Genomic DNA, 15,050 nt, shown 5'->3' on the forward strand with positions numbered 1-15,050 from the left:
ATTGGGTTTAACGTCGTGCTTGAGAATATTTCGCTCATATGACGACGTGCATGCGTGTGTATGTGTATGTGCGGCTGCTTGTACTAGCCCAGACTTAAGCTGGTTTTATAGTGCTAGCCCCCTGAGACACCATGCCGCAGTGAAGCATGAATACCCCACTCAGACACAGTATACTGACTCCGAGCCGACCAGTCCTTGTTGTACCCATTAATGCCGAACGCCAGGCAGGGACCAACAAGTACCATATTTTAACGTCTTTTGGTATGACGCGGCCGGGGATCGAACCCGCGACCTTCCGCTCTCCGGGCGGGCGCTCTAGTCACTACACCACGGAGGCGGTTACTTGTCGTAAGAGGTGACAAACGGTATTGGGTAGTTAGATTCGATGACTTGGTTAATACCGTATCCCAATTGCGTAGATTGATGCTCATGGTGTCAATCACTGGATTGTCTGCTCCGCCATAGAGCTGAAATATTGCTGACTGCGGTGTAAACCAACCAACCAACTAATGCTATATGACGACGGTCTGTGACAATTATGTGACCTTGCTAATTTACGTAAGTCAGCAATATTACGTAAGTCAGGCCTAAGACTCCATTATGATAATGAAAATAGGGTAGGATATTGTGAAGAGCCTACTTCTAATGACCTGCACAGGGACGCTTAATCATATGTCCTTTGAAGGGGTGGTTTGGGGGTTGGTGGGGTAGACTAGTGGTCAAGGCGTTCGCTCCTCACCCTGAGACTCAGTTCGATTCCCAACATGGGCACTATGTATGTTCAGAGAATATTACAGTTACTGGAGTAGCTCGGGTTGCGTCCCTTGGGCACGTCAGGAACATGTGACAGTACTTTCTCGGTTCTCGTTTCACCCAGACTAGGGGCGGTGGGGTAGGCTAGTGGTTAAAGCGTTGGCTCGTCACGCCGAAGACCCGGGTTCGAATCCCAACATGGGTACAATGTGTGAAGCCAATTTCTTGTGTCACCCGCCGTGATGTTGCTGGAATATTGCTAAAAGCGGCGTAAATCCAAAACTCAGTCAGTCAGTCAGTCACCTAGACTAAGTTTCTGTGGATCTTGGGCTGATAATTTTCAATCCTGATGTATGGATCTGATATACATGGATATTTTAAAACCAAATAGAGGAGCGGTGGTGTAGCCTAGTGGTTAAAGTGTTCGCTCGTCACGCCGAAGACCCGGGTTCTATTGCCCACATGGGTACAATGTGTGAAACCCATTTCTGGTGTCCCCCGCCCTGATGTTGCTGGAATATTGCTACAAGCAGCGTGAAACTAATCTCACTCTCTCAATTAAATGGGGATGTGTTCAGATCGGCTTTTACACGCCCGATTCTGTTGGTGTGATGAACTGCTACTCGTCGAAGTTCCTGGTACAAGGGCGGTGGTGTAGGCCAGTAGTTTAAACGTTCGCTCGTCACGCCGAAAACCCGGATTAGAGTCCCCACATATACAATATGTAAAACATCTGGTGGCCCCCGCTGTGATATTGCTGAAATATTGCTAAAAAGCGGTGTAAAACCCAACTCACTTACACCTGGTAAGACTTGACTTCAATCACGCTAAGCTTATCGTAATATCTAACATGTATCTTAGCTGATTGTGTGTCGTCATACTCAGTCGACGTGGATCGACGCTCATGCTATCAACCACTCGCTTATTGACCGGTCGCCCCGAAAAGCAACATTGCTGATTGAGCCACCGTTCGTAACGACATTTATTTACTCGCGGCGGTGGGGTTAGCCCAGAGGTTAAAGCGTTCGCTCGTCACGCAGAAGATCCGGGTTCGATTCCCCACATGGGTACAATGTGTGAAGCCCATTTCCGGTGTCCCCCGCCGTGACATTGCTGGAATATTGCTAAAAGCGGCGTAAAACTAAACTCACTCACTCATTCATTTACTCGCGGCAAAATCACATGTACAAACTGTTGCATTCGACTGTCGAACAAGTATAAAAAGGGCTCTAGTCCGCATGGAACTTATGATGGTGTTGGAGAGAATGTCGCGTAATGAACGGGGACAGAGGCCATATCAGAATAGTAATGGTTCTGCATCAGGCCCGGCTTTCAAGTCTGAAGTTAACAACGCACCATCTCAAATGATCGGTGAAAGATCAGGACCGACATTTTGTTTGCCAAGCGTGGCGTATGCTCGTCCGATTGTTGGAATGCAATTCAGCATCACGAGACTTCAGAAGGATGCAATTAGGCTTCCATGCATCCTTTTCATCATAATGGGAAGACACCGCTCACTATGATGTCGCGAAATGACGGTGATGACCACGTTGCGGAAAGAGTGGCGCATTGGACATGTGATTTAAAAGAACACTGTTTCACATTCAATTAGCAGTGCTGCGTTTATGGCCGTCTCTGCGCTTTATGTGCTCTTTTTGGTATTTTATGACGCCTGCAATGTTCCAGCGAGAGGTTGGTTGTTTGAAGGATGGGATTATCCTGTTATGTTTGTGCATGGAACTATTATTACAATGCGAGTTATGTTTACAGGACTCTTTGGGAACACTAAATTTGCGATTATGAAATCATGAAGGCTTCATTATTGGTGCTGATATTAGTCCTAGATGGCCAGTCTGTCTAAATGGTCGTCAAAAAGATGAGGATGATGAGTTTGGTGGGCAGTCATTATGTCGCTGCAGTCTGGTGGCTATGGCAACCACGTGCCAGGTTCTATTGGTTTCTTGGAAATGCCCAAACAACGGGAGGCTTCTGTATCTTCTGAAGCGACATCAATGCAGTTATATCCCTTAGGAATGCGAGGATCCTGTTATATTTGGTTTAGAAGTCAAGAAACGCAGTGGTTAAAGGGAAGGGTGGCCTCTTAGTCTTCTGACGAGACGCCCTCCGAGATATTGCTGGAATATTGCTAAAAGCGGTGTTAAACTAAAACTCACTCACTCACGCTCTAAAGAGACCAACTTCGCTGACGGCGCAGAGTTATGTCCCTTACGACACTAGGTTGATGCAATCGGGATGGATACGTTTGATTGTAGACTTGACCTCACCAAACTGACCAAGAAGGTCCGAAGTCAGCCATTGTTTCTATGGTTACGAGGGAAAGTATTATAGTTCTGAACCATTCTGACAATACGATTCCCGTAAGAGATACTCGGGATTTTTCTTGGAACGCATTAGGCATCAGGGCGGTGGGGTTACCTAGTGGATAAAGCGTTCGCTCGTCACGCCGAAGACCCGGGTTCGATTCCCCACATGGGTACAATGTGTGAAACCCATTTCTGGTGTCCCCCGTCGTGATATTGCTGGAATATTGCTAAAAGCGGCGTGAAACCATACTCACTCACTCATTACGCCTCAATTTTCAACTGGCGTCTTTATCTTGAAATGCTGAAAGAATACTGGCCTACAGCAAGAATCTGTGGAGATACTATGTACAGACATATACTAATGACTGGTCCAAACTACGCCCCGCCGTTATAAAGCTGTGTAAAACAAAAAGAGTGAGTGAGTGAGTTTGATTTTACGCCGCTTTTAGCAATATTCCAGCAATATCACGGCGGGGGACACCAGAAATGGGCTTCACACATTGTACGTATGAGGGGAATCGAACCCGGAAAACAAAAAGAACAAACCAGCCAACAAACGAATGAACATGACAATGATGTTTAAAAGATTAGTATATGACATGCGTCTTCAGAGATATTTACATGAACCTAAACCTTCGTTTTCCTGAAACATATTTGGAGATAAGTTCACCGATGAAGGTAAATCGATTAGATATAATTAATATATTGTGTTATATTTTAATGATTATATATATGCATTTTTTGCCATGGAAACAGCTAAAATTTCTGCTCTATGATTACATTAACCATCTCATTTGGTTATGTCCTTAATAGATTTCCCCTACTAGCAATTTCGTCCTGCTTGATAACACATTGCAGTATTTACCCATGTGAAGGATCTCATGTCCCAACTACGAAACAGCTCCAGTGCTGCTAGCCGGACCATACCTCGGTAACGTACATCCATCAATTTCCGACCAGTTCGAAGCTCAGCGAGCCTGGGGCTAAGAAAGAACTAGAAATCTCGAAAGAAACTTATTTTTTAGGTCTTATTCTCGAGTACTTGGTGATTGCTGTGGTACATACGTGCCAGTCTGAGGAGGATTCGACAAGCGGTTTAGCCGCTTGTGTTTAACTGAATGATCCTCAGAGAAATGGGTTTAGGTAAAAAAGAAATTGTTTGATACTGAGAGTAATATTGATTTGCTTGAAGTGGCGTTTATTAAACCTGTCCTGTGTGACAGGAATAAAATATTAGCTCTTGGGGCTTGCATTTAATATGATCACACGTACGCGATGAATTGAAATGAAGAATGGCAGACAGAGTGTTATTGTCCTGTTTTCGGTACATCTCGTAGATCATAAATAATCCATGGTTTTGTTTGTTCGTTTTCTTCCGCAGTAGTATCTCGTGTGTATTGTCATGTTTCCTAATGATTGAATAATATTGCCCTGACGGAATGAAAAAGTAATGTGTTTGGTTCCTTGGGAGCGGACGTGACTGTAGATCAGCACGCAATACTTCTTGTTTCTGGGGCATTATTCTCAGGTGACAATCCTTTGTCCTGACTTTTAGAAGAGCTTGTGCAGTTTGGTTTTACGCCGCTTTTAGCAATATTCTAACAATGCAACGCCGTAGAACATCAGAAATGGGCCTCACGCATTGTACGCACATGGGGAATCGAACCCAGATCTTCAGCCTGAGGACTAGTGAGCATGGCTGTACGCCGCTTTTAGCAATATTCCAGCAATATCACGGCGGGGGACCCCAGAAATGGCCTTCACACATTGTACCCATGTTGGGATTCGAACCCAGGTCTTCAGCGTGAGGAACGCATTGACCATTGGGCTAGTGGGTATGGTTTAACGCCGCTTTTAAATCCAGCAATATCACGACGGGAGGCACCAGAAATGGGCTTCACACACTGTACCCATGTGGAGAATCGAACCCGGGCCTTCGGTATGACGAGCGAACGTTTTAACCACTAGGCTACCCCACCGCTTCCAGTCATTAAAGAGCCTCTATATATTCACGCGTTGCCTCTGACAAAAAGGTGATGTGTCAGTGTGCCCTGTGAATAACACAAATATATATAATTTACATTGATAGGAATGTGGTATGACAATAAGTCTCAAGTGCGTTCTTGTGTTTTGTGAATGTTGTTCAGCAGTTGGGGAGGAGGGCGGGTTAGACTATACAGTATGTATGAATGTGTAATAGATTTTGACATGTTTATTGTTTTATGAAACAAACAGCTTTTCATGAGATGCACGCAACTTCATGGATTTACAACAAGTGTATATTTTTATGTCTCGTGGAGCAAGTGTCCCAGTCTGAAATGAGTCGATTCGCTATAATCGTCGATGTGATTTATCTTGGTCGTATCTTAGCTTGGGTGTTGCAGAAAACTAAAGGCAAAACCATGACCATGATACCTGTAGCGCTTAAGGTTTTTGTCTCCCAAGAAGTTGACAACTACGGTATTCAATTACTCTCACTCACTCACTCACTCACTCACTCACCACACGTCACTCACTCATTCACACGTCGTCACTCACTCACTCACTCATTTACACGTCACTCATTTACACTTCACTCACTCACTCACCCACCCACCGTCTCACTCACTTATTTACACGTCACTCATTTACACTTCACTCACTCACTTACACGTCGTCACTCACTCACTCACCCACCCACCGCCTCACTCACTCATTTACACGTCACTCATTTACACTTCACTCACTCACTCACACGTCGCCACTCACTCACTCACCCACCCACCGTCTCACTCACTCATTTACACGTCACTCATTTACACTTCACTCACTCACTCACACGTCGTCACTCACTCACTTGTCACGCATACGCACGCATTCACTCACAAGTCACTCACTCACACACTCACTCACTCTCTCTCTCACTACCACATTACGTGGGTAGTTTGTAGGAACTATGCTTCGCATTGCAGCCATGCCAGAATCGAACCCGGACCTTTGATGAATTCGGCAAGCATCCCTGCAACAAAACGAACTTTAGAATTGACAGATCCGTTCTGGGAAACTTAGAAAATATATGTTGTTCATGTAATGCTAGACAAAATGTCTTTGATTAGCAAGAATAATCCAAAAATAATTAATCGCGCAGAAAGTATATCCAATATCTTTAAAACTTATTCAGTTTGATAATATATTCATACACGACATTAAACTGTTAAATTGCACCCTTGGGCAACGTCTGAGACAGGTTTGATGTAAAAAGTATTCCAGTCGGGTTTAAGCAAATTGACTCTCTGAAATAGAATATCCCTGGGTTCTTTTCAAACTTGAGATCTGTGCCCTCCGTACATTTAGTGGTCATCTGGCCGAGTTCAAGTAGTGGTCCTCTTCTGAGGCAGATTGATATCTGAAACTTCAGATAGTTTGACATGTATCACATTGAACGTTTCAGTGCCTTGAGTTGTGAGAGATACAGCCAGTACATGAAATATACCGAGGTACAAAAGAAAGTACACGCCTGGTTTGGGAGATCAGGGTGCTGTTGTACAAAACAACCTTAGCGCTAAGACTACCTTAAAGTCCGGGGTTCAAACCTAGACGCAGATGGGATGTGGCCACATTGCCTGGTCAAAGCTTTTGATGCAAAGCAAAGCAATATTCATGTACATTCCATGAAATATCACGAAATTGACTTACCGATTCATGATGAAATTGAGCCATAGTATAAAGAAGAATGGTATGAAGACTCACAGCAAAAAGTATGAATGCAGACAGCCTACAAAACATACATATTTCTCATATTTAAATCCAGATTTGAATTTCCCACTGTGTCACTCAGGTGGCAAGAGGAGGTGCGTTTCCATATAAACAAGCCTGTGAGTGGGGAAAAGTTTCATTCAGGGTTTCATTGTTCAGCCAAGCTGGGAAAAGGCCCCACCACCCCTTTGAGTCTGTGTTAAGCTATTTGAGTTACGGTCACGTCAGCGCTAAGACTACCTTAAGTCTATGTTAAGCTATGGAAGTTACGGTCACGTTAAGATCACTTTGTACAACGGCGCCCAGCTATTTGGAAAAGATTAGCTTCTGACTTACAGGTCACAAACATTGTGCACGTGTAGCCACAACGCATCAGATACCTTAACCATTTACGGTAATCCCACTGCACGCGGTGTATAGTTTCTTTTGAATGTCAGTTTATTTACCTTGATCTGAAAAAAGTAACTAAAAAACCTTCATGAGGTTACAGTCTTCAGATACCCATATATAAAACATCTTGGACCTAGCGTAACTTCCATCAGATGTTTCAGATGCCATTTCTCTATAGTGGTCCGTGAAGATCCGGGTTAGAATTGGTCTTCAGCAACCCATGCTTCTCATTAGAGACGACTAATGGGATCGGGTGGTTCCGCTCGCTGACTTGGTTGACACATGTCATCGTATCCCAGTTGCGTAGATCAATGCTCATGAGGTTGATCACTGGATTATATGCCCCAGACTTGATTATTTACAGACCGCCGCCATATAGCTAGAATATTGCTGAATGCGGCGTTAAACAACAAACAAACAACAAACCATTTGAGTGAGTGAGTGAGTGAGTTTCGTTTTACGCCGCTTTTAGCAATATTCCAGCAATATCACGGCGGGGGACACCAGAAATGGACTTAACACATTGTGCCCATGTGGGGAATCGAACCCGGGTTTTCGGCGTGACGAGCGAACGCCTTAACCACTAGGCTACCCCACCGCCCCACAAACCATTTGACTTGACCCCTGCTTTGTCTGTTTCAGATGAGGACACGATCAGAATGACAGAGATTTGTGCCAGTGGGGGAAGTAAAATGAAATGCTCTCAAAATGAGACTCTAGAAATCGGAAATATAGTGTGTGGGGGTGGCAGCCACGCCTGCTCCCCGGGCACCAATGAAACGATATTCTCCGTGTGTCATGGACAAAGGACATGTGCCACACTCGGCTTAAGGACAATGATGGACTCTTACTGTGGATACCTTTTTGACATCACGCGACAGATCCACGTGACTTTCAGGTGTGTCACAGCAGGTAGGGGAGATTACAAACCGGAAGTAACGTCACGTCATTTCCGGTTATTCAATGACATTTTTATTATTTAAAATTGCCATAGCGATTCTTTATTATGTGACTCATGCAACAAATGTCTTGTATCAGTTATTTTATATCGTCTATATCTCCAGGAATTTCACAAACGACTGGTACAATGTGTGAAGCCCATTTCTGGTATCCCCCGCCATGACATTGTTGGAATATTGCTAAAAGTGGCGTAAAACCATACTCACTCACTCACTCAAACTGGTGATGGCAAGTTCCTTTACTACCTAGCATTTCTTTGATACATCCCTTTCGTTTTTTCTTCATTTCATCCTTTATTGGTCCTTTAATTTAATTAAATTCAAGCCTAGTAATAAGAGATGGCAACGGGAATAGATGCTGGGGTTAGTATAGGTTTAGTGGAACCCGAGCCCTGGAAATGGATGAGAATGGTCTTGGTATACTCTTCACATCGCTTCCACAACCATAGCTGAACATACACTCTTCTAAAAAGTTGGGGAACTTCATTTTTAATTTACGATTGAAAAAAAGGGGAGATATATCTGAGTCAATCAATGTTGATGTGATAATAATGAATGTTTTGAGTGTGCATCACCACTTGCACTTCCTTATGACCACAGTTGTTTGTACAGTAAGTGATTGGTGTATGACGTGAAATTTGCATGTGTATGGTATTCACTTTCAAACAATAACAACGGCTAGAAACAAACACTAACAACTGTGTGATGCAAGATGACTGTTAAAATTAATGGTCTACAGTGATTTACCGACCTTTTCCAAAAACAAAACAAAGTCAAGAATAACATCCCATGCACGTGCATGGGGCAACTGCGTTGTGCACGTGCATCCAGTGCATTGTGTTGAGGGGTGGTAATAAAGAGAAATGGTGATGCGTTCATAACATGTCTCTCTTTGAAAAGTTTGTTAACGCTTATACTTCCCATCCAAATTGAAAGTTCATGTTCCCCTACGTTTTTAAAAGTATATTTCCCCCATTTTGACCCCCCGCTGTCGCCGGATAATACTCCTCATTAGCGTCAATTAACCCCGACTCTGGAAGAATTTTGGGGTCTCATGATCACCACCTTTTCAGAACCGTATTCCGCCCATTTGATTTACAACACAACACATCTGACCGCTCTCCCGAGGCACACTTATTTAGTCCACTTCAACAAGTACAGTTTAATTTACTCTGGCGCCGGGTGAAATTACAATGAAATTGAAGACACAATCAGCGAAGTAGGTGCTTTCAAGAATACAGTTATAAACAGATATCTGTTACCGTCTAACAACATTAGAGCGGCCGCCCGAAGAGCGGAAGGTCGCGGGTTCGATTCCCGACCGCGCCATACCAAAAGACGTTAAAATATGGCACTTGTTGGTCCCTGCCTGGCGTTCGGCATTAATGGGTACAACAAGGACTGGTCGGCTCGGAGTCAGTATAATGTGTCTGAGTGGGGTATTCATGCGTCACTTCGGCATGGTATCTCAGTGGGCTAGCACTATACAACCAGCTTAAATCTGGGCTAGTACAAGCAGCCGCACATAAACATACACACGCATGCACGTCGTCATATGAGCGAAATATTCTCAAGCACAACGTTAAACCCAATTTCACTTCGCCTCATCTAACAACATTATTTGACTTTTGGCCTGTGTCTCGTCATGTATAATGTCAGTCTTCCACTACTTTTACGCTAAAAAAGAGAGTTCTTCTATCTATTTGGTGATATGAGTGAGTGAATATGGTTTTACGCCGCTTAAGCAATATTCCAGCAACGTCACGGCGGGGGACACCAGAAATGGGCTCCACACATTGTACGAGTGTGGAGACTCGAACCGGGGTCTTCGGCGTGACGAGCAAATGCTTTAACCACAAGGCTACCCTACCGCCCCTCTATTTGCTTGTAAAATATCCATGTATATTAGACCTATATATGAGGAGTCCAAATTAGCAGCCCAAGATCCACAGAATATTAATCTGAGTGAACCGAGAATCGAACATACTGTCACAAGTTCCTGACGCGTCCAAGGTACGCAACCCGTGCTACCCCAGTAACTCCAAGATTTACTGTTTTGTAAATAAGCACATAATTCCATTTAAATTTGAAAAGGCGCCCCATTGAGGCCTGAACCTTAAGGGAATCTAGACTTGCTTCATTTAGGAATTTAACATTGCGGGACTAGGCGGAAAGGAAAATAATGTGTTTCAGGGACTGTGAGACAGACTAGGTCTACCGCAATGTATTTTCATACAAATACGTCCCGTGAAGATCTCGGGTAGAATTGGTCTTCAGTAACCCATGCTTCTCGTAAGAGGCGACCTATAGGGATTTGGAGGTCATGCTCGCTGACTTGGTTGACAAATGTCATCGTATCCTAGTCTAGTAGATCCATTTTCATGATGTCGATTAATGGATTGTCTGGTCCAGACTCGATTATTTGAAGACCGCCACCATATAGCTGGAATATCAATGAGTGCGGCGTAAAACTAAACTCACTCACTCACTCATACAAAACCACTCTGTATATCCACTGAAACAAACCACAGTCGTAATATTCTGTAAGCAGCATGCAGCATGTTTCATCACAAAGGTCATTGTATGAATAGATGGCGCCACTGTTACCATTACAGAAGAGCATAAGGCGGATCTGCGGACCGTTTACCGACGTACTTCAGACATTCATGTTTCAGAGAAATGCATACCGTTGTCAGGAGATATGTTAATGATCTTGAGAACTGCTTCAAGGAAATTAAAAAATATGTCTCTAAACATGATATCTAAACACGAGTTTGCTTCTTCAGATATTGCTGTTTTTTCTGAAACGTGATTCATTTTGATTTTTAACTCCTTACAACGTAAAGATTATAGGAGCCTACAGGAGTGTATTTTTGAATGTTTCTTTGAAAATACTAGTATAGCATAAAGAAATAGTGACGTTGCAAAAAGATGTGCATCTTAATTACTAACATTTAAATGTCAGTCATCACTTAGAGAGGGAGGAGGGGCGGGGGAGGGTTGAGGGAAGGGATGGACACATATATGTGTTAACTCATGTGGGATGTCGAGTGAATTATGGTAATAAACTGACGTTCAAAAGAAACTTTACCACTTTTTAAATAAAACTGCAACATTGCGTTCATGATACCGTGCAGCATGGTGGCGGGTGTCTTGGTGTGGACATGGATTTGTAAGGAGGAGAGAACACAAACTGAACGGACAGCTCAGCGATACATGGATGACTTTCTCCGTCAAATTGTTCAACCATTTCTACAACGCCCGCGACGTGGTGTCCATCATCAGCATGACAGAAGCCCGAATTGTACAGAACTTACCTCCAGCCAAGAAACGTCAGCGTGTTGCCTGCCCGCCCCCAAGACACGTCCTCTATAGAGCAATGGCGAAAGAAGAATGGCGACGTATCCACGTAGCGACGACTGACCAAACCGAAACATGAGTCTCATTAACCTATTCAGACAATGACCTACTTTTCAGCCGATCCGAATTTTCTCGTGTTTCATAAGAAAATGGTATTTACAAAATAATTTTAATTTTAAACTTTAATAACATCGTATTTCTATATTTTATGGCGAGGTGTAGGCCGTATGACCTTAACTGAGACGTCACAGACTGCCCCTGTTTGATGAGGTCGTAAAATGATTCACAAGTCATCTGGCTCACTGATAACACCTGATATGTGTTCTTTGCGCTTATTCAGTGTAGTTTTGTAACGCACAATGTGATTGATATAATATCAAGTCCGTACCAGACCGCCAAACCTTTCTAGCGGCAGAGCCTCGTTTTCAGATTTCCACGATTTCCAGATTTCCGTTTGTCAGAGCACGCTGGACGACGTGTTTGCAAGGTTTAGAAGGAGGGTAGTGTTGCAATATACAAGTGGTTAGATGTATCAAATAATACTGATAAATATTTACGTATCCAGTTGAATGAATTGGTCTCAAAATTCTGGACTGGTTATTGTACTAAGTTGCGCAATAGGACGGAACCCAGTCAGCAGGAAACGAGACTTGTGTAATCAATGTTTTGAATTGATTTCTGCAACGTCATCAGACGACTTACTTTACTGTAACGTCATCAGACTACTCCTTTTTTCTGTAACGTCATCAGACGATTTACTTTTTCTGTAACGTCATCAGACGTCAAACATTCTCTCTAACGCACCAGACGGCTTCCTTTTTCTCTGTCATCAGACGTCATACTTTTTCTGTAACGTCACTAGACGGCTTCCTTTTTCCGTCAATTTAGATTATTTTGTTTGCGAAAAGGGTCAGGCTTGACTGTAAAAATTTTTCGGCTCGGACCTGGAACTGGAAGAGTATATCAATCAAGTTTTGATATAAACATTTCGCATTGTTACAAATATCCTGATAATATTAACAATAAGATGATAAAGATGATGGGTGTAGTGATGATGATGATGAGGAGGAGGAAGAGGAGGAGGAAAATGAGGATGATGATGCAGAATCTCCCTGTGACACTAAATAAAGCACAATGATAAAGCCCTTGTTCTGGGATAAAGCAGCGCTTTGAAAAACACCACGATGTCCACCTTTAAAAGCACAAAGTACAGGTGAACACAGCATCCACCATTTGCCAAAAGCCAGACGTATTATTACTACCAACACACGTGATATGATTAATAACAAGACGCGGAACGCAGCTGCATGCCATAGAAGAAATTAAGAAAATCAATAACTCCCCGAAAACGACAAATCTAAACACCGATATTGATTTAATAAAAGAAAGAAATAGACGCACGTGGACATCAAATGGAAGATAGAAAAACTTGATTAAAGAGAGGCTTCTTTGTAGGCGACCTCCAAGATTTTTCACGGCAGAAGACGGCCCCTACCCCTTGGAGACGTTTAATCACCAAGAATTTGATTTGTATGAAGGGAAAGAAGGACGAAGGAGTTGGTCTACCGTCTTGGGACGACTGTAGTGGTCGTTGTAGGACATGGACAGCATACACGGATGATTCAAAGAAAGCTGTCAGATCGTGGAGATTCGTGTAACGGAACAGATCCTAATGGCAGCAGTGGTTGAATTTTGTTTGTTGTTTAACGCCACAGTGAGCAACATTCTAGCTATATGACGGGCTGTGGGGTAGCCTAGTGGTTAAAGCGTTTGCCCGTCACTCCGAAGACCAGGGTTCGATTCCCCACATGGGTACAATGTCTGAAGCCCATTTCTGGTGTTCCCTGCCGTGATATTGCTGGAATATCGCTAAAAGCGGCGTAAAACTAAACTCACTCATTCACTCACTCGAATTCCGGTCTACCCCAATTCTGTTTATAAGGACCTCAGGGACATGCCCTACACGTGCGTTTCACTAAACTGATAAACATCTGAGTCCGCATCAGGCCTGCACCTTGTGCTTTGTCTCAAGTCTGAGGCTTAGTGTCTGATTATGTATAATTTTGAAACAAATTATCTATAATTTAAACTTGAAAAGGAGTACAAGAGAGATTGCAGATTCCTGAACCTGAAGAAATCTAGACTTGCTTTATTTAGAGCTTTAGCATTGCAGAAAGGGCTGGGCGAAAGGGAGAATAATGCGGTTCAGGGACTGTAGACACACTAGCTTACCTCCAACATTATGCTGACACACCGTGATATAAAGATGGAATACTGTTCAAAGCAGCGTTAAATCCCAACTCACTAATCCATATAAATCCAGTTTATCCGATCGCTCTACACTGTGAGATCCGGGGTGGTGGGGTAGCCCAGTGGTTAAAGCGCTAGCACGTCACGCGGAAAACCCGGGTTCGATTCACCACATGGGTACATTTGTGAAGCCCATTGAAATGAGAAGGCTCAATGTTCACTATTAGCTTGTAAACTGATCCTGAAATATGACTGTTTTTTACACCACCGCCGAAAGACCATAAGTGTATTCTTTCCTCATATAGTCTGGTTTGAAGTCAACTTTCAATTCCACGACGTGTAAGCTCAGGTGAAGAAAGCCTTTAAGTTACATTATGCTGATATATGCAGGTCCCTAACGTTTAATGTCCTTGTACAATTGTAGATGAGTCTGAAGCTTACAGGCCTTAAAGACCCGTGAAGCTCCGGGGTAGAATTCAGCAACCCATGCTTGTCGTAAGAGGCGACTTACGGGATCGGGTGGTCAGGCCCGCTGACTTGGTTAACATGGCATCGTATCCCGATTGGGTAGATCGATGTTGATGAAGAGCCATATAGTTGGAATATTGCTGAGTGCGGCGTAAACCTAAACTCACTCACTCACTCACTCCAGTCACCTCGAGATTCGAACCCGAATGTCCAACACATCTATTAAAAAAGAAAGACTTATTGAAAACGATCTTATGTAAACTCAGACATCTTAAAGTACGTCAACACGTGATATTGGATTATTTGGGTAAAAAGATGTAAACCCTCGTGGACAGAAAACAGCATGCCTGGAAAACTTTAAGCCAGCTGGTCTAGCTACAAAACAAGTACAGTAACCTTTTATAAGACAAAAAACATCAACCTTATGGTGCTCCTCTCACGTGCATCCCAGCCAGTGCATGTCTCCCTGATGGACCAGATCCTTCTTCTGGTAGAACCTAATGAGACATGGTCACTACAATGGGAGAAAAAATCGACTCATAAAATTCCTTCATACGTTGTTCCTTTCTCATGTCAGTCTCATTCAACGTTGCATAAAAGGGATGTCTTTCTTAATGTTCTCCTCCCAGCTCCAGACACATGTTCACAAGCAATGATGTGAACGCTGAAGGAGGGTTCCATCGCCCAGAGCTGTAACTGCACATGCCACCCGTGCATCAATGGATATTTGTTTCACGTTGTCATGGCAACCATGTTTTAGGTTTCTAAAAATGTGACATATGATGTAATCGAGGATATACATCTGCGCCTG

At 43.3% G+C, this 15,050-nt stretch overlaps 1 protein-coding gene across 2 annotated transcripts in view; it reads left to right on the plus strand.

The window, feature by feature from the left end:
* LOC124283372 overlaps nt 1-15,050 on the plus strand; it is a 155,394-nt gene that overhangs the window by 92,948 nt on the left and 47,396 nt on the right. For both annotated transcript variants that reach the window (XM_046719412.1, XM_046719420.1), the window contains one exon: nt 7,845-8,114. In XM_046719412.1, the coding sequence (XP_046575368.1) occupies nt 7,845-8,114 (270 nt within the window). The remainder of the gene's footprint in view (nt 1-7,844; nt 8,115-15,050) is intronic.

This window comes from Haliotis rubra, unplaced genomic scaffold (assembly GCF_003918875.1).
Source record: "Haliotis rubra isolate DU_JTF1 unplaced genomic scaffold, ASM391887v1 Scf1092, whole genome shotgun sequence".
Classification (NCBI taxonomy): domain Eukaryota; kingdom Metazoa; phylum Mollusca; class Gastropoda; order Lepetellida; family Haliotidae; genus Haliotis; species Haliotis rubra.